Source organism: Saccostrea echinata, unplaced genomic scaffold (assembly GCF_033153115.1).
Source record: "Saccostrea echinata isolate AGI-Se365-2 ecotype Australia unplaced genomic scaffold, CSIRO_AGI_Sech_v1 ptg000054l, whole genome shotgun sequence".
NCBI classification, from domain to species: Eukaryota; Metazoa; Mollusca; class Bivalvia; order Ostreida; family Ostreidae; genus Saccostrea; species Saccostrea echinata.
Window position 1 is genome coordinate 59,914,510 of NW_026889803.1, and position 21,393 is coordinate 59,935,902.

At 32.8% G+C, this 21,393-nt stretch overlaps 1 protein-coding gene across 1 annotated transcript in view; it reads right to left on the reverse strand.

Annotated features, from left to right (window-relative positions):
- Nucleotides 1-477: 477 nt before the first annotated feature.
- LOC133172321 (macrophage mannose receptor 1-like) overlaps nucleotides 478-21,393 on the reverse strand; it is a 30,163-nt gene continuing 9,247 nt past the window's right edge. The window contains exons 12-29 of the mRNA XM_061307182.1: nucleotides 21,209-21,324; nucleotides 21,027-21,076; nucleotides 20,510-20,680; nucleotides 14,975-15,019; nucleotides 14,550-14,616; nucleotides 13,543-13,642; nucleotides 12,816-12,883; nucleotides 12,371-12,471; nucleotides 11,319-11,462; nucleotides 11,116-11,235; nucleotides 10,354-10,502; nucleotides 9,600-9,699; nucleotides 8,775-9,010; nucleotides 8,183-8,348; nucleotides 7,280-7,591; nucleotides 5,960-6,133; nucleotides 5,282-5,518; nucleotides 478-2,579 (exon numbers count right to left, since the gene is read on the reverse strand). Of these exons, the coding sequence (XP_061163166.1) occupies nucleotides 2,353-2,579; nucleotides 5,282-5,518; nucleotides 5,960-6,133; nucleotides 7,280-7,591; nucleotides 8,183-8,348; nucleotides 8,775-9,010; nucleotides 9,600-9,699; nucleotides 10,354-10,502; nucleotides 11,116-11,235; nucleotides 11,319-11,462; nucleotides 12,371-12,471; nucleotides 12,816-12,883; nucleotides 13,543-13,642; nucleotides 14,550-14,616; nucleotides 14,975-15,019; nucleotides 20,510-20,680; nucleotides 21,027-21,076; nucleotides 21,209-21,324 (2,583 nt within the window). The 3' untranslated portion in view covers nucleotides 478-2,352. The remainder of the gene's footprint in view (nucleotides 2,580-5,281; nucleotides 5,519-5,959; nucleotides 6,134-7,279; nucleotides 7,592-8,182; nucleotides 8,349-8,774; nucleotides 9,011-9,599; nucleotides 9,700-10,353; nucleotides 10,503-11,115; nucleotides 11,236-11,318; nucleotides 11,463-12,370; nucleotides 12,472-12,815; nucleotides 12,884-13,542; nucleotides 13,643-14,549; nucleotides 14,617-14,974; nucleotides 15,020-20,509; nucleotides 20,681-21,026; nucleotides 21,077-21,208; nucleotides 21,325-21,393) is intronic.

Consider the following 21,393-nt stretch of genomic DNA (forward strand, 5'->3'; position numbering starts at 1 on the left):
TCTCTCAATTGATTTGATACGTAAAAGCATACTCTGAATACCATTAATTTTAACCGAGGCAAGCCACTGGCAATAAGTTGTTGTAACAAGGACTTCAACAACCCGTTGAAAGTCAGCTTTTTGCAAAGTCTACGGTAGTTAAATGACCTTGTTTTAAATACAATCTATCGCATATATCATATTTTGTCTAACATGTTTCATACCAACATAGGTCATTGCTTTTATACTAAATTTGACTACGGAGTACTCCCTCTACGTTTTCAGTGCATATTGCTTAAGGGGGGGGGGGGGGGGGTCGAGTAGGGATGTTTATTCCTCTTGGGTATCTGATCCCACCTCTGGTGTTTCCAGGGGCCCTGTATTTTCGTCCTGTTCACGATTCGTTTTATTTTACTGGATTTATGAGATCTATCACTGTTCGTTATCTTCACCGTTTACGTTTTATTTGAAAATAAAAATAAAAACATGACTACATAGTCGTATTCTTATTTTAATTTTTTAATAAAAAATCATTAAATTACAGTATGGGTAACGGCAATTCAATTCGGTTAGGTCATTGAATTTCGCTTTTATGGATAGAAGTCAATTAAAGTTACCATCAGTTAATATTTGAATATTCTTTTTTCTCTTAATATACAAATTACAGATTATAATATCTTTCAATATTCTTCTTAATTTTTATCTTTTTCTTACATACAAGAGATACATATAATTCATTTGTAAAAAAAAATAATAATAATAATAATAAAGATTTACATTAAATCAGGAATTCAAAGACAAACAAGAGGCCCATGGGCAACATCGCTCACCTGAACGCTTTCGCTAGGAAATCAGTTCAGTATTGAAAAGTTTAAATATTAAAGTGGTCGGGGGAACATTTGAACAAACTTGAATCTACACTACCTGAGGAAACTTTCATATTTCTTTGACTTATCATGGCTTAAGTAGATTTTTCAAGTATTTTTCTTCTATTGTGGCCTTGCACTTAACCCGGGGATAAAATTTGAACACACTTGAATCTACACTAACTAAAGATGCTTTTGAATTAATATGACTAATCATGGCCTTGCTATTATTGAGAAGATTTTTTTTATTAATTTATCCATTATATTCCTTTTTATAACTATAATCCCTGTTGGGGACCCTCTTAACTCCTGAGGGGTCATGATTTGAACAGACTTGATTCTACACTACCTTAGGATGCTTCCATATCAATATGATCAATCATGGCTTAGCTGTTCTTGAGAAGAAGATTTTTAAAGATTTTTTCTATGTATTCCTATGTAAAACCTTGAACACCTATTGTGGCCCCACTCTATCTACGGGGTCATGATTTAAACAAACTTGAACTTACACTTTCTGTGGATGATTCCATATAAGTTTCATATTTTGCTAACCAAGTGGTTCCTGAGAAGAATTTTTTAAAAAGATGCCGTTAATTTATTATCTCCCCTTGGAAGAAGGCGTGGCCCTTAATTTAAAAAAAATTGTCTTCTTTACCCAAGAATACTATGTGCCAAGTTTGGTTGAAATTGGCCAATAAGTTCTGGAGAAGAAGATGAAATTGTGAAAAGTTAACGACAACGACGCCGACAACGACAGACAGAACAGCTCACTTGAGTCTTCGGCTTAGATGGGCTAAAAACGATATAAAATGTGGATTGGAAATAATTGATTTAAATAACGTTAAGAAAATGGAAAACTAAATACGAATGCTGATTTTCACACAATAATATTCATTTTAATTATGATTCGCAAGCATGTTCAGAATACAATACATGTACAGATATATAATTAATTTGCGTTAGTGCGAGTTGTAATTTAATGAAAAGGATTTTTTTTTTTTACATTTTAAAGTCTTTTTTACACTCGGGTGATGAAAAACAATTCAATTGTAAAAATAAACATTTATTAAGGAACTCAAAGATTTAAAAAAAAAACGATAAAAATGAGGATTATGAAATTATTAGATAAGTGTTTAAAATGACATATTAAGAAAACAGAAAATATATATAAGAATCCTCTTTTCACACATTAATTTCTATTTTTAATTATAACTCGCAAATATGACCAGAATACAATACTATTACTTATGTACAGATAAATCAGAAATTTGTGTTCAGAATAAAATACTAGTATGTACAGATATGTCAGAAATTTGTGTTAGCGGAGCTTCCTTTGACGATGTTGATGGAAAGGAAACCTTTCTTTACAAAATGATTTAGGCAAGTGAAAAAGTAAATAACATTATTGATTTTCGTACAAATGTTCATCAATTTTCACTAAGACTAATACATCCACATGATTAGATGTAAATGATTGACGACAAGAGCCATTGTTCCTTTTATGGAGTTAAGAATTATTCTTCAGAGCCCCTTCACCTGATACAGAGACCGATTCCACAGTCTTTAGATACATGGCGTTAGTAAATCCATGATCATCACTGGCACCATATTTTCCTGTCCGCAGATAATGTCTGCTAACCAATAATATCACAATAATAATGATCAGTAATGTAACCGTTCCAATCAATATGCCTATAATTTGTCCCGCTGTCAGTCCATCAGAGGCACTGCGTTCTGGAAACAAAAATCAACACAAATGAGCACATTAGCAAAATGTCCTTAGTTGAACTTTTCTTAGAGATCTTTACCTTACATGTAAGTTTTGATAAATATTTATTTAACTTTCAATGTACATGTTATTTAATTGCATGAAAAATAATTAATTGGTTGAAAAATATTTATAGTCAAGAGCAACACTCCCTAGCTCATACAACGTCTGAATGCTACATGCCATGAATTTAAGCGCATATGATCTAGCATTTGACAGCGAATAATCTTAGGTAATTCATGTAATGGGAAAAAATCGCAACACACCATTAACACATGTTCGACGAGAGAAAACTCGTACAACAGAGCTCTCCCTTTCCTCACACTTTTGTCCCAGCCTTGGTGAAGTCTTTTCACACTCAAATACAATAATATACCTTAAACCTTTTGCTTAACATGATAAGTGATTTATATTACACATTACATTTTCCGATCGTGTCACCGACCGTAGCTACAATCTAAGAATTATACCCTTTATTGATTGTTTAACATGGCAGGTTCTCCATGCTTCATTACACGTTAGCCGTTATTTCCGATGTCCCCAAATGTATTACTGTGCCTCAAGATAAAAACAAGAACATTTGTATCTAGTATTTACCTTCTTGGGGGTATATAATTATATAAATTGGCAAAAATATAATAATAATAATAAAATAAATATATACAAGAGGCCCATGGGCCACATCGCTCACCTGAGTAACTTTGGCCATGCTGTTCTTTACCAGATTTCCCCCCTTTTAATATACCTATTGTGGCCCCGCCCAACCCCCGGGGGTCAAAATTTGAACAATTTAGAATCTACACTACCTCAGGATGCTTCTAAATATGTCTCAGCTTTATTGGTCGAGTGGTTCTTGAAAAGAAGATTTTTAAATATTTTTCTTATATATTTCAATGTAAAACTTGGATTCCCTATTGTGTCCCGCCCTACCCCCAGGGGTCAAGATTTGAACAATTTATAATCTACAGGATGCTTCAATATAAGTTTCAGCTTTTCTGGCCCAGTGGTTCTTGAGAAGAAGATTTTTTAAGATTTTTCTTATGTATTTCAATGTAAAACTTGGATTCCCTATTGTGGCCCCGCCCTACCCCCGGGGGTCATGATTTAAACAATATAGAATCTACACTACCCCAGGATGCTTCCACATAAGTTTCAGCTTTTCTGGCCCAGTGGTTCTTGAGAAAGAGATTTGTAAAGATTTTTCTTATGTATTTCAATGTAAAACTTGGATTCCCTACTGTGGCCCTGCCCTACCCCAGGGGGTCATGATTTGAATAGTTAACAATCTACACTACCCCAGGATGCTTCCAAATAAGTTTCAGCTTTTCTGGTCCAGTGGTTCTTGAGAAGAAGATTTTTTAAGATTTTTCCTATATATTTCAATGTAAAACTTGGATTCCCTATTGTGGCCCCGCCCTACCCCCAGGGGTCATGATTTGAATAGTTTATAATCTACACTACCCCAGGATGCTTCCACATAAGTTTCAGCTTTTCTGGCCCAGTGGTTCTTGAAAAGAAGATTTTTAAAGATTTTTCCTATATATTTCAATGTAAAACTTGGATTTCCTATTGTGGCCCCGCCCTACCCCCGGGGGTCATGATTTGAACAATTTAGATTCTACACTACCCCAGCATGCTTCCATATAAGTTTCAGTATTTCTGGCCCAGTGGTTCTTGAGAAGAAGATTTTTTAAGATTTTTCCTATATATTTCAATGTAAAACTTGGATTCCCTATTGTGGCCCCGCCCTACCCCCGGGGGTCATGATTTGAACAATTTAGATTCTACACTACCCCAGGATGCTTCCATATAAGTTTAAGCTTTTCTGCCCCTGTGGTTCTTGAGAAGAAGATTTTTAAAGATTTTTCTTATGTATTTCAATGTAAAACTTGGATTCCCTATTGTGGCCCCGCCCTACCCCCGGGGGTCATGATTTTAACAATTTAGAATCTACACTATCCCAGGATGCTTCCACATAAGTTTCAGCTTTTCTGGCCCAGTGGTTCTTGAGAAGAAGATTTTTTAATGAACCCACCCTATTTTTGTCTTTTCTTGATTATCTCCCCTTGTAAAGGGACTTGGCCCTTTATTTTAACAATTTACACTCCCCTTCACCCAAGGATACTTTGTACCAAGTTTGGTTAAAATTGGCCCAGTGGTTCTTGAGAGGAAGTTGAAAATGTGAAAAGTTTACAGACGGACGGACGGACGGACAGACGGACAGACGGACGGACGACGGACAACGGGTGATCAGAAAAGCTCACTTGAGCTTTCAGCTCAGGTGAGCTAATAATAAAACCTAGATGGTCTTCTTTTATTTGATTTTTTTAATTAGCTGTTGAGTAAATTAAAAGTGTCAAATTTGAAATGAAAGTTACTTTATGCATCGATATTAATCATAGGACAGGTACACTCTGGAGTGAGACATCTCTAATCATATCTTTTTTAGTAAATAAATACATTAAGATGTAAGGATTTCATCACTCTCTCGGTATCAGTGAATGCAAAGCTTTCAAAAAATTAAAGTTCTAATAAATGTGATGAATCATAAGTTTTTGGCTATATATTAAAAAATACGGAATGATTCCCTACCATATTATTATTCTTATCAATTAGGATGGTATTTTCTTGATCTTAATTCTTGCGTATAATAGATAGACTTACTTACCTAATTTTATCTTTCTACTTGGTAATTTGCCTGTTTTACTAGGTGATTTCACTGGCTGATCTGTACTAGTGCTGATTGTGTTATCTGACACAGCGGAAGTTGATACTGATGGCTGTGGTGACAACTTTTTGACATCATAAGATGATTTACCTGCCGAACTGTGCTGAGATTGAGTTGTATATAGTGGAGAAGAAGAGAGAGTAGAAGACTTTGTCATGGGTAAAGTTGTTCCAAACTCTGAAAATTTAACACTTACTCATACATATTGTAGAAAATACAAGGGGAGTCCTTTTCCCTTTGCTTATGACATCATCAACATACAACTTATTCAGGCCTTTCTTCTACATTTTGACTGAAATTTATTCAGTTTTTTTCTCAGTATATATGGATTATCATTGAAAAAGTTACTTAGATAATTAGCTTATTCCAACATAATTACAATATACTACGGCATACCGCTTACTTAAAGAAAGGATTGAACTCTAGACAATATTTCTGGAATCTAAAAGTTTGTCTTATTTTTTTTATAGACTCGTGTATTTAAATAAAAATATGACAATCTTTCAAACGGTTTGTATAATGTTGTATAATCTTTTCAAAATCACTTGAAACTTCAAAATGACGATGACTTAGTCGCATATAATGTAAAACACATTTCGTATATCAGCTAATACTTACGTTCAGGACCATAACAGGCATATCCCTTGTAATAATTATCACAATTGATATCGTTGAACTTTCCTGTATCTAACATTTCTACGCATGTTTCGGATTCATGTCCCCAGGACCCAGACGGTTCATCTCTGTTCCAGTTCTCAAATGTATTTGAAGGGTCATCATCCCACACAAACTCTATAAAAGAAGGAAATAAGGTCATCTTCACACACAAACTCTATAAAAGAAGGATAAAAGGTCATCTTCACACACAAACTCTATAAAAGAAGGAAAAAAGGTCATCATCCCACACAAACTCTATAAAAGAAGAAAATAAAGTCATCATCCCACACAAACTCTATAAAAGAAGGAAAAAAAGGTCGTCATTACACACAAACTCTACAAAAGTCATCCAACACAAACTCTATAAAAGTAAGAAATGAGGTCATCTTCTTATAAAAACTCTATGAAAGAAGGAAATAAGGTCATCATTACATACAAACTCTATAAAAGAAGGAAATAAGGTCATCATTATACACAAACTATATAAAAGAAGGGACAAAGAAAGAAATAAGGTCATCTTCCCACAAAAACTCCATAAAATAAAAAAAGGAAATATAAGTTATCTTCTTGCAAATAGAAATAAGGTCCCACACAAACTCTATAAAATAAAATAGGAAATAGGGTCATTTTCTTACACAAACTTTATAAAAGATAGAGATAAGGTCATCTTCCCACAAAAACTCCATAAAAGATTGATATATGAAAGAAGAGCATCTTTTTACAAAAACTCTGTCAAAGATAGAAATAAGGTCATCTTCTTGCACACACTCCACAAAAGAGAGAAAAATAAGGGAGGAACAATGAATGGAAATGGTTATAAATAAGTTCCTCTCAATATATTATCTAAAATATTAATATTGACATTGATTTGACCAAACTCCAATCTCTATTAGATTGAAATATTTGCATATCTATTTATCAAAATTCTTTTTTTTTTTCTCTTTGGGAGATTTTAAATGTATATTCACACACATGTTGTGTACATTTTAACCCCATACTATTATCCTTCTCTGGGTTCACAAGTGAAATAAATTTATTTTGTATGGTTAGACTTTCTCGTATCTTTCTGAGGACTATACCAAATCTTATTTTGAAGCCAGAGTGCAATACTTGATTTGACAGTACGTGGTGAGCTATAAATATTCATAGTATATTACATTTGTCATTGTGAGGAATAAACCAAAGCAAACTCTGACCTTAAACTAATAGTATTTGAATTTATCTTTCTATTTATCGGAAACAGTTAAGCAACATTATAGGGATATTCTAAATATGGCCCACCTGCATCCGAACCTCGTCCATATGAGAAATCATAATAATAATCCTCATCCTCTCCCCCACTTGAACTGCTCCTGGATAAGCCTATCCACAAGCGGGTCTTGCTGTTGCCTCCTTTAGAATTGGAAAGCTGGCGAACATGTTCCACCTCCTGTATGTTTCTAAATGTCACTAGAGTCATGTTTCGAGCAATACATGAGGCTTTGGCTTCGGGTCGTGTTTTTCTTCCCTTAGGTTCCACAAAGTAACAGTTTCTCTGAAATTTGGAGCTGTCGATGGGACATTTACCCGGAAGAGGGGTGGTAGGGGGCTTCTCTGTAGAAAACAAATGTTACCTACTAATGCTGAATATGAATACAAAGTGAGACTATATATATATATATATATATATATATATATATATATATATATATATATATATATATATATTGGTACCAGCCATTTACCCGTAGGAAAAAAAAAATTAAAAGACATTAAGATATCCATGAACAGAAACCAATGCTCCTTACTTCCTTACTTAAATAGGGGGAATATCTGCTTATAAAGTGTTCACTTAATGCATTCTGGCTTTCGAGAATTCTTAAATTGATTACAATTAAATAAAATATATATCCTTTGATAATTTCAATTGATTTTATTTCAAATCTTTGGGCAGATAAATCTCACTGCATTGAATACCAGATTTAGAATGCTTTTGTGTGTAGTGTTAAAAAGAAAACCCCCTTTTCAACCTATTTTGTAGAAATGATATTGTTTTGTTTATCTTATAGTTTTAACTAAGTTAGAGTAAGTTAGAGAAACTCTATGCTGTATTTAATAACAATGTGCTGCTTAGAGGATCACAGATATAAATACTTTATTCAGTTTGTTTACTGTGACTGCAATCATAAGAATGTATACGGGTACCTGATGTGTATTTGCAGATGGCAGGATACTTAAGATCACACTGTGTGTCCTTCCACTCCGTATTTAGTAACACGGTACAATTCTCGCCTGGTTTTAAACTTGGTTCATTAGCTGCCCATTTGGAGTAAGTGTATGGCCAGCCATCTAACCAAAAATGTACATCGTCCTGAAAATTATTAAAGATTTAGGATTATCCTGAAAATTGTTAATGATTTAGGATTTTTTATAATCTGCATTGTATGCTGATTACATGTAATCCAAACGTTTACAAAAATAAAATGATGCCCTTCTGTGATATTGGAATACAAAATGATTAAGATTACCTTGTTCTATTGGCACAAGAAGCTTGATTCCGTTATCGTGTGTCATTAAATAGAATGAAATTTATTCTTTAACTATTCATTACATATGTTAGATACACAGTATATCACTGTTCGAGATTAAGTCGCATATTATAAATAAATATAAGGATTCGATTGCTTATAATTAATTGGTTCATATATCCATGACGCAGTAAAGCGTGCGTCAAAGCAATTCTAGTTTAAGTACAGATATTTATTATAGTAACTTTTCAGTTCAATACTTTACTTACCCGATGCCTCAATCCAATCCATAAGGCTCCAGCAATATTTTTGCTAATTATTTCAATTGACATTTGTTCATATGCAGAGTTTATAGAAGCCAGGTTTGCACCATCTACCTGGCAGGTAGCCTGAGCCGCATCAAAGTCCATGGCAGATTCAATCACGCGGAAACAGCTGCCAGCACTGCTGGTGTAATCACTTGGACACCCTGACACTAGTGTAGCTTGAGTTGGATATCTCAAAGCTAAAGATAAAGAAAAAGAGAAGACAATACTCAAATTCTGCATCTTTATAGGGTCGGGGAGATCTTTTTATGAATTTGTTATGTTGTCATATATATGCTGGTTTATGTTAGGTTTTGTTGAAATACCGAAAACTATGTTTATATTTTAAGGTCTGACGACACGTTGCTTGAATATCTCTTTTTTATATCTTCGTAATATACAACAAATTAATCAGAATTATCATTGTCTTGTGATTTTTAAACTGTTTTCAAAATGTCTAAGTAGAAAAAAGCACCAAAAACTTGTAATATTTGCAATGCTAGTGATTTCCAATAGGACTATATAGTAAATAGCATTCTCTTATATCTTGCACAAATGCCTGGTAAGGTACCTCAATTTGTTGTAAGGAACTTGTAAAAGTAGCAGTACTTCAATGACAAATTCTTGGGAAAAGTTATATACTATTGAGGAATGTGTCATCTGACCTTTAGAAATTTGTTCTGACATCATTTTATGTGCAATTCCATTCCCCCACCATGATACAACCTATCTAGATATAAACGACTGATAGAAGTGCTCCTGTAATGATCATTTTCTTAAGAGATGTACCTTTGTTTGTCTGACAGATGTAGCTCCTTCTTACAGAACAGGGCACATCGTTCCACCTCCCAACACCGTCACCGTAAGCAATCATCTCCGCACAGTTTTCCTAAAAAATAAAACGTCTATACTCCTCCATGGCATCTGATCCCACCCCTGATGTTTTTAGAGGTCCGTATTTGCTGTGCTCCAAATTTTTCTTGTCTCAATGGACTTTTCAGCTTGATTAGAGTTTGTTATATTCTTATTTCATACTTCTGTACCTACACTTTTCTTTGAGTTACTGGAAATATGCTATTAATAATTTAAGTGCTGAATAGGAACCTGAGAGGAAGCTTCATATCTAAGCTCGTAAGAATGAGGTACTAAGAAATTCCATGTGTATCTATTTTTGTTAAACTGCCGTAATTGTTCAGACAAAAAAAATGTGATCAGAGAATGTCAAAATTTTCATTAGAAACACATTTATGTGTATAGAAACATAAATTTTGCCTGATCCAGTTGCACGTTTTTTGTCTATTATTGTCTATTATTAAATGAAACAGAAATTCTAAAATATCAAATTAAAATCGGAAGTTAATAAAAAATTAAAATCATTTAATTCCTGTAAGCAATAAATATTGAAAAGAAGCGCATTTGAAATCATGGAAATCGACGTTAGTGCTATGCACAATCTTCTTTATATGTAGGCGTATATTTATTGGCTAAATTCCTTTTATTGTGAGGAAAAACATATCTGAGATTCAAAGAGGGTAAATCTTACAGTATATGAGTTTGGTTCCCCTTCATCCCAGTTGGTGAAGTCTACCCGAGAATTGTCCAGCCAAATAAACTGGGATTCAAAGGTTTCATCGCTAAGACCAATCCACAGATTTGTTGATTTCGTGGTATCGAGCTGAAGCGCTATGAAAGCTGTCAAAAATTATCAAAGCTTATTTTTCTTGTACATGACTTGCTAATATGTCAGCTACAAAATTTATCAAATTGAATTTCCTTCAGAGTGATAAACAAAATATACGAATGATAGTTGATTCTATAAGTCATCATACTTTTAATAAATTTAGTGCTACAAAATAATATTAAAGAGGCTGGGGGGTTGTGGCCATTTTTAGACTATATTGATCTCCTTTAGAAGAAGAGTTTCATATGAAGATATAGAAAATGATCAAATTTTAAAACTAAAATTTTTGAAATTTTTCTTTGCCAAATGATAGTTGACAGCTTAAAATATCATATCTAAAAAATTAAGTTAAATCTGGTGGTTAATTTGTGGTTAATTTGTTGACCCCCCAGCCTCCTTAAAAAGAACAATATCTGTTTTAGGACCTTTACATAGGAATTACAAAATCTAAAATACACAAACTGAACCTATCTATAAATTTATGCAAATATGTTAAAAGAATAAATAAAGTGATATTCTTAAAGTCATACTAATATGACAACAGTATTACAATGATATTAATCTTAACGGGTCAAATTATTCTCTTCAAAATGTATTCAAGATTTAGTTGAAATTTCGACTTACCATTTTCAATCGCTGAATGAATTGAAACAAGGAAAAAGTCCTTTCCTAGTTTGCTACACGCCTGCTTCGCTTCATTAAAGCTTAATGTTGAGTACTGAACTATTTTGTAACATTTGTTATCTGTAATAAACATATATACATTTGTGTGTGTCTGTGTGAAAACATATCAATGACCATGTAAAGGAAATTTCGTATCTACTTACTTATCTGAGATTCTATAAAGCCTGATGGACAACCCCAGGGTTGCATGGGTGTGGTTGGTGTGGTGACAACCTCGTAGGAGGCATTCTTCTTCATACAAACTAAACCACTCAATTTCACATTGCAATTACTTGTATACCAGCGACCTACAACAAAATTTGTCTCATGAAATAAATCTGATGTTCATTATATATTAGAAGTACATATAGTCACATGACTCAATTTTCTCTGATAATGTAGAAGCAAACATTATTTCAATCATAAGTACTTGTGTAAATTTGTAACACTTTGTAAGAATTTGTAAAAACAGGTCATAATCAGCACATGGTGAGGTATTTTGTTAAAAAATTATTTTTGCGTGGTTGGTAGCCGAAATTCTGTGCGGTTATTTCTTATTTCGGTTACTTAGCTTACGTGTGACGTCATAGTTTGAGAAATGTTAACATGAAGCGTTTTTATCATGCTTGTTCAAAAACGTTGTCCTGTGTACTACTGAGGTAAGCTTCACCTTTCGACATTTTACAATTAATCAATAAAAGAAGGATTCAAGTTTCAATGTAAATTTTTAAATAATGAGTGATAGAATTTTTGCAAGCATGTATTTGTTGTTCTTGTTTTTGTTGTTAAAGTTATCCTGAAAACAATGCATTTAATTTAAAATCTATTCATACTCTGAAAGATATGAAAGATACTTGTCCACATATATTTTAATCTGTGAGTAAAAATTCCCATTATGAACAGAAAAAAATGAGTCCGTAAACATGAAAAATCAGAACTCCATATAGACACTGTAATACATGTACACGTATTTGTCTTTAAAATGAGGTAAGAAACCTGATGAAAGAACCGCTTGAAGATTTTTGGGACTAAATAATATACAAAGTATTTTTTAAAAATGAAAGAAAAGTTGGGGGGGGGGGGGTTTAGTTCAAGGTCCTTCTTCTACTTAACACAAAACTTGTTTACAGAAGGACCTAAATATTTATGTAGTTCATAAATAAGCCTAACATTGCTGGAGTTGTGACATTTAGCATTTATTTATACTTTGACCTACTTGAATCTGGCCATTCATAGACACATCGCTTAGTAGGGATTTCGACTGGTTCACTTGTAGCCCAACCAACAAAGCTGATTACTTTTGTACCATCAGACCATCTAGAGAGAGAGAGAGGGAGAATATATTTTGAATAAATATTTTGTTTTTCCACATGGTACAAAAATTAATCTGTTTATAAATTAAAAGAGCAAGGTTGTCTGTTAATTGAATAAAAATTACCCATGAAAATCGGGATACAAGAAAAAAGAAATCAAATATAACTAAAATTTAATATTTTTACTTAAAAAATTTTTAAAAAGACAACTTTATGGAAAATTTAACAACAAAAGCTTCCACCTCTGACATAACGAAAAGAACGATACCGACAAAGCCTTATTTTTATTCATTTACAGGGCTCAAAATAGCACACTCTAAGGAGTCAAATACAAGTACATTTTCTTACCTCCACCCCTCATGATCAATATTGTTTAATCCTATCCAAAAAGAGTCATCTTGCTCCTTTTTCTGTAGCTATTATATATATAAGACTGTTTAAACGGCATATAGAAAATTGAAACCATTCTTTAGCTGAGCAGTAAAGCAATATTTCACTTTGAAAATTAATAATAATTTTTTAAAATGTATTTAAGAACGTTGGAACATTAATATTAGTAGTGAATATACACATGTAATTCATGAATGAAATATATATAAATAACGAGCAGTAATCAAGCTCAAAACTCCAAAGAAACAATACTTATTTGGAGAAGAGCACACATGGACCTCTAAAAATATCAGAGATGGTATCGTGTGCCATGGAGGAGTAAGCATCCCCTGTCAATGGGTCACACTCGACGTGTGCTCCTTCTTATGATTAGGCATACGGAGAAATCCGTAGACAATTCAGTGTAAAAATAATGGCCGGACAATTTGTCTGAAAAACGTCAGTCAGCATTCGATTTAATGACAGATTATATTTGCTGACATTTAAGGTAAAACTTTTGCATAAATTCTGCTTCATGTGAATACAGAAATAGGTCTGCTAATAACGGGGCGCAATTAGTATTCTTGAGAATTCACACCACATGGAAAAAGTTTGAAAAAGAAAATACAGAAGGAAGAAAATACAGTAAGGAAAACCATAACCAATACAAAAGAATCTTAAAGGTGTTAAATCAATAAATTCTCACATAATAAAAGAGTACATCATGTTGATATTCAGAGGTGATTGTGGCCAAACTGGCGTTCATATTGTTACAAACTTCCTCGGATTCGTACCACGTCCTCTTACTGTAAGAAAAGCAAAACCATAAATAGGTTTGTAACAAAGCAAAATGTAATAACAACATAAAATGTAATAAACATGGATTATTACATTTTTCGTTATTACATTTTGCGTCGAAATCAACGAAAAATGTAATTACAGACTTTTTAGGATTATAACATTTTGCGTAATTACATTTTGCGTCGATATTAAGGCAGAATACAATGATGTACGTTTTTTATTATTACATTTTGCGTTATTTAATTTTTACGTTGAGGGCAACACAAAATGTAATAAAATAAAAATATAACGACACGGAACCTGTTCACATTTTGTAATATTAAAGCTATGTTTAAATCAGTTTCATGATGTTGAACACAATACAAAAACGATATTAGGTATTGTGCCAAAGTGGATGAGTCGATTAAGAGAATGAAATGTTGTTAAGGTCTTCTATATAATTTTCCTTTGTTTATGCATAAATAAAGCTGTCTTATAAAATTTTGAGTTTTTGTTTCCTAGTAAATTTTTGCATTATACGTTCCTATTATAAAAATTGTATATCCACTGAATACAAAGATTTAAAATCGGTGGAATTTAATCAATGATGTAATTGACGAATCAAATACTAGTTACTCAAATATACATAAACACAAAATATGGGCATGTCCTTCTGCATTTCAAAAAAAATAAAAATAAAAATTTTAAATAAAAATTGCCATGTCTGAAAGCCAGGAAATCGTCACATTATATTTGACCCCTTGAAATGGAACTTGCATTATTTCGTTGATTTCGACGCAAAATGTAATATAACGCAAAATGAAATAATCCTGGCTTATTACATTTTGCGTTGTTATTTCATTTCGCGTTGCAACATAAGTTGTTCTCATTTCCAACAACGCTTTCTCCGGCTAAAATCATATATCAACTTACATTTTTGAAGTATCAAAGAAGTAACATAATCCGTCGATATACACAAATCTACTGTCAACGCAAGGCTCTGTAATGAGAAACATATTACAAAATATATTTCGAAAGAAACATCATAGACCAACAAAATCGATATACACAAATCTACTGTCAACACAAGGCTGTAATGAGGAATACATTACAATAGATGCATCATATACCACCAACATCGAATGCACTGCCAACACAAGGCTCTTTATCATTATACGCAATAGTAATGTCGAATGATATATAATGTTAACTGATTATATTTAAAACAGAGACGATTTAATGTCAATATCTATAATTACTGTTTCTGTGAATAGAATAACATTTATCCACTATTTATCATTTGTGAAATTTTAACATTGTTTGATCAGCTGAATAATCAAATTTTCTAGATATCTTACCTGGCTCTGGTATAGTATAATTGTCTACATTTAAAACAGGCATGCCTAAAAAAAAACAACATCATTTAATTTAATTTAATTAAAATATATATATATAAAACAAATTAATAAAATTCATACAAATAGGGAAATAACTTCAACATGAAACATCATAATGTTATGTATTTGAAAAAAAAATAAAAGGTACATGTATTTGATGTACCTTTTCGAATAACGCTATGAAAAACATAAACTATTAAACATAAATATAGCTTATACTATTTACATAGAAATCTGAGAGTGTATAGAGAAACCTTTACATAAATGCAAATGAATAGCAACAAAAGAATTTATAAAAATATCTATATACACAATGCAAAGGATTGTGTCTCTACACTAGGTGATATACTTCCTAAAACACTCCTCACAGAAAGAGTTTGGTTATCAATTGATTTTAAAACAAGTTTCGAATCATCTGGAAAAGTTTTGCGTATTCATGTCAGATTCAGTTCTTCCAAGTAAATATTTATAAATATTCATAATCTTGTGATTCATATTCTGAATATTGTAATTTATTTTTGATAATTTTTATGATTTATAAAAACCATCTTCTGATTTATAAGCGAAATCTTTAGATTTATATTCGAAAAGCTGATGTTCATATTCGAAAACTTATTATTTATATACAGAAACTTAGGTTTCATACTTGATAATCTTGTGATTTATATGAGAAAAGTTGATATTCATATTCGAAAACTTATTTATACTCAGAAATTTTTATCTATATTTGATTTTGATCTTGTGATTTATATTGCATACCAGTATACTGTAAATGTACGTTATAATTCCGCGGAATCACAATTTCTGTTCAATCCGCAAGTAGAAAATCAAGCGGATTTCTTGACTGTCATTGTATTTCTTTGTAATGCGCTTTACTTAAGAAAAAATTAAGAAAAAATTCCGCGGAAAATAAGTGATAGTGTACATAGCGTTAATTATCCCGCGCAGAAAAAAGTACGTCTTAAGTAATCACAAGTTTAAGAATATGAAAAAAACAATTTACTTATATAAATCACAAGATTTTAGAATTTGAATCACAAGTTTACGAATATGAATAAGAAGATTTTGAATAAAAATCACAAGTTTTATCAAATATAACACACGATTTCCTGTTCTTATAATACTGCAACATTTTTCACGCCACATTATCGTAACAAAAAGTCAAAATTAGCGTTCGTTTTATAGGTTAGATTATACATTACGTATATAAACCCTTCTGTGCACATGAGAAAAATTTTGATCATAAATATCCATTTGGTCTTTTATTTTGTTTTGTTTTTTGAAAAGAAAAACTACAACAGCTTTTGAAAGACATCATTGAGCCTTTTGCTAATTTTTTAAATATTGTAAAAATAAAATATTCTTAGTTTGATGTAAAATTTTTATCAAAGGACAATACTTTCTGCTTCCTTTTTTTATTTGCAGTTTTCATGAATTACTTACCTTTTACTTTGCATAATTCCTTCAATTACAACTACTAAAACAAGAGGCCCAAGGGCTTTAACGGTCACCTGAATATAATGTAATGATCCAGAGATTAAAACAAAATAAGCTGATAAATAAAGCTTTAATTGTTGCCCAAATGCAAGAAGTATAGGATGATCGGGGATCAGCAAATTATTAATTTACATGTAAAAAAAACATTCTGATTGTTCACACAAGTACTCTGAAGTTGACATTAAAAAGATGCTTGAGTTTCTGATTGACAATATCTATGTGGTTTTTGGGGACCAGGTCTTCCAACAATCTATTGGAATTCCCATGGGTACCAATTGCGCCCCGTTATCAGCAGACCTTTTTTTTGTATTCATATGAAGCAGAATTTGTCCAAAATCTTGTATGTGAAAAGAAGAAAACACTTGCTGTGGCCTTCAACTCGACATTTAGATATATCGATGACGTATTGTCAATTAACAATGGCTATTTCCATTCTTATGTCGATACGATATATCCTTGTGAACTTGAGATAAAAGATACCACAGAGTCTGACGCATCTGTTTCATATTTGGATATTTTACTTGAAAAAGACGTTAATGGTAATCTAACAACCAAGCTTTATGATAAACGTGATGACTTTAACTTTTCAATCGTCAACTTCCCTTACTTATGCAGCAATATACCTTCATCACCTGCATACGGGGTATATATCTCTCAGTTGATTCGATACGCAAGAGCATGCTCTACGTATGTACAATTTCTAAAACGAGGTAAATTATTGACAAATAAGTTGATGAAACAAGAATATCAGCTGTCTCGTTTAAAGTCATGATTTCGTAAGTTCTATGGTCGATACAATGACCTTGTCAGCAAATACAATTTATCATTGAGTCAAATGCTGACTGACGTTTTTCATACTAATTGTTAGGCCATTATTTACACACTGAATTGTCGACGGATTTTTCCGTTATTTCCCGATCATGACAAGGAGCACACGGCGGGTGTGACCGGTCAGCAGGGGATGCTCACTCCTCCATGGCACCTGATCCCACCTCTGATGTTTGGAGGTCCGTGTTTGCTCTGCTCCTATTTTGTATTGATTAATGGACTTTTGAGCTTGAATACTGTTCGTTATCTCCATATATTTCATGTAGTACTCAATAACAAATCTTAAAGAAGATCTATTTATTTGCCTGTACTTCCCCATTTGTCACTATCCTCATGCGGACTAAACAAAGCAATAGTTCTAGAGCACTATTAGTTAACACAATTCACCCCCTCTCACATTGGCCTCTCTTGATCTTTAAAGAATTTATTTATTGTACAAAGATATGGTAATTTTGTCCCATTTTCGTTTATCTATTATTTAAAAGTTTATCTGACCATTAAAAACTATGAAAGTACTTTTGTATTAAATATTATAAAAATTTTTGCATAATTCTGTTATTCAATTGACCTTTTAAGTTACGTTTTTTACAGTGATTAAGTATTATAGGTGAATAGCAAAGGGGAATAACTTCTTTCGGTAGAAATAAATAAATTGACCAAAGGATACAGAATTTCAAAATTTGATAAAAACTTCCCTGCTTATTACAACTTTTTATACTCAGTTACTCTATTTGCCTCCTACATGCCCAGGAGCAGAGAAGATTTTCAAGGAAATAATAGATTTTCAGTATAGATTTAATATAGCCCCACCCTAATACCAATGCCCCTGACCCAGGAGCCAAGATATTCACAATTTTGCAAGAGGCACTCTTGCTCATCATAACCACGTTCTTAGTAATAACAATGGGCAAAGACGAAGATTTTCAAAGAAATAATGCATTTCTACTATATATTCAAAAGAGCCTCACCCTAACACCAAAATCCCTGACCTCTGGGTTATGAATTTTAACTTTTTTGAAAGGATTTCCTTGCTCGTCATAACCATGCAATTAGTTCTTTCTGTTAAATATCCCGGGGCAGAGAAAATTTTCAACAAAAAAATGCATTACACTATACATTTAATAGATCCCCTCCCCAACATGAACCCCTGGGGACACAAATTTCACAATTTTGGTAGAGGCATCCTTAATCACCATATCATGCACCTAGTTTATCTGCTATATACCCAGGAGCAATGAAGGTTTTCAAAGAATTAATGCCATTTCACTATATATTCAATAGAGCCCCGCCCTAACACCAGAACCGCTGACCCAGGGACCACGATATCATAATTTTGAAAGAGTTGTCCTTGCTCATCATAACTATATACTTGGTTTATCTCCTAAATACCTAGGAGCAGAGAAGAAGATTTTTAAAGAAATAATGCACTTTCACTATATAATCATTAGAGCCCCGCCCTAGCGCCAGAACCACTGACCCTGGGGTCATGAATTTCACAATTTTGGTAGAGGGCTAAATGCTTATTACAATCATGCCAACAGTTTGACTGCTTGATGTCAAGGAGTTAAGAAGAAGATTTGTAAAGATTGCATTAATTGTAGTGGTTTTGGCCCAAACCCTCAGGTCCCGTAGGGGGGGGGGGGGGGGACAGGGACCATGAAATTCAAAAATTTTGTCCCCCTTCACCCATAGACGCTATATGCCAAAATTGGTCGAAATGGTTGAGCGGTTTCAGAGAAGAAGCTGAAAATGTTCAAATTTTAATGCACGACGCACGCCAACGGACGAAAACGGATAGCAATAGGTCACCTGAGTAAACTTAGGTGACCTAATGAGTGCTTTTGAAAACAGAAAGCTTATCATAAATGTGTATTTTCAAAAGATTGTTAAAGGATTCTTAAACTTTTGACATGTCTGAAACACTAAGCATTCTACTTTCTATTTTTGTTTCACGTGGGACAAAATACTGAAATAAGGAGAGGAATTCAGCAGAAGGATAGAGCTGGCAGAGTTAGAAAACTAACCCCATTTTTCTACACTCGGTGGTGAGCAGCTATCTAAGCCTTCTTCGATCAGTAAATATTAGTTTCCCTGGCCTACAAACTCGTTCTAAGCTGAATTCTTATTTGAATCTTTAATATTTGTTTCACACAATAGATATTTAAATACTCAGTGTTAAAAAAATTTCACCAGGTTTTACAATACCTTGATAATTAACGCATGTGCTTTCTGTTCTCAAAAGCACTTATTTTGAACAACAGCGAACAACAGGAAGCATAGAGAATAAAAGGAAGAGTATCCATCAAAACTGCAGGGATACTGTCAATAGATAGAGGGTAACAATAAACTACGTTCTATTTCATTAATGCAATATTTTAGAGACATTTAATACAAACATTTCGCAATATTTTCTAGGATCACTGCTAGTATAATTCCAACAGTATAACAGAGATGTAGTTTTAAACTAGGCAGCCTACTGAGAAATAAGATGAAGTAACAGTGATTTTAACCTCTTTTAAAGTCACATTTCGCAAATTATAAAGTCGATATAATGGCTTAATTGTTTGCAAATACGACTTATTATTGGATAGTATTTTGTCTGACACATTTCATACCAGTTGTCAGGTTATTTTTGATACTAAATTTCACTACGGATTACTCCAAATGATCAATAGATAGGGCTCATAATGGATGTGATCGGTCAACAGGGGATTCTTGCTCCTCCTATGCACCCGATCCCACCTCTGGTAGCACAATCGTGCTCTTATCTGGATTTATGACATTGATCAATGTTCGTTATCATTATAATACATAATATACAATTAATTGTAACAAACTAAATGACACCTTTTGGGATTTTACAGATGTCGTTATATAGTCACCTTTTAAGATTTTACAGATGTAGTTATTCAAGAACCTTTTGAATTTTATAGATTTTATGCATGCACCTTTTGGGATTTTACTGATGGAGTTATACAAGTACCTTTTGAAATTTTATGGATGTAGTTGCACCTCTTTGGGATTTACAAATGTAGTTATACATTTGGAATTTTCAGGTGTAGTTATGCATGCATCTTTTGGGATTTTACAGATGTAGTTGTACATGCACCTTTTAGGATTTTACAAATGTAGTTCTACATTTGGAATTTTCAGATGTAGTTATACATGCACCTTTTGGAATTTTACAGATGTAGTTGTACATGGTTTGGCAGTTCCAATCATTCCAATCTGCTGTCCACGTGTTATAAAAAGCTACACAATCTTCGTTGTTATAGAAGTCATTAGGCTCAGAATCTCCCCAGCTGGTAAAATCTACAGGACTCCCATCTACCCATGAAAAACCTATAACAAATTTGATTTAAGTGATATAGCATGTTCATTGCATATAGAAAGGAAGGGTGAACTGTTAATTAGACAAATTTTTGGATATACTACTGACAACTTCAAAATGTTCTGAATTTATGAAAAATGCGTTTTAAAGACACAGATATCTGTATAAGCAGGCTTGAATTTTTAAAAGTTTGTATGTATCTATGGAAAATTTTACTTTGTTAAAATAAGTTAAACCCCTCACAAGCTAAAAAATATTTAAGTAAATATTTCTAAATTAACAAGAAAAAAAGAATTGTTTTTACACACAAATCTTAAGTTGAAACACCTGAATCAGTTACTCTAAAGAAACGTATACCTCTCTCCGAGTCCCTGTCATTTAACCCTATCCAGCTGGGATCGATATACCTTAAAAATCGAACAAATAAACTATATATATATGCACAACTAACACAATCTTTATACAAGTATCATTAAAAAGGTTATTTACTTATCATTGTCAGTACCTACTGCAATTTAAATATTTCTCTAATGACTTACTCAATAAATTTGTAAAAAAGAAACTGGTTCTCTTCATAGGAATGAATGCTTGTCAATTCAGCCCCCATCCTTCTACAGGAGTCTCTGGCATTCATCCAGTTCTCTTTTGGGAAATTCTGTATATGTATGTATAATCAACAACGATCGATAACAGAAATGACATTTTTTGGAACCCTTTTCGGGGC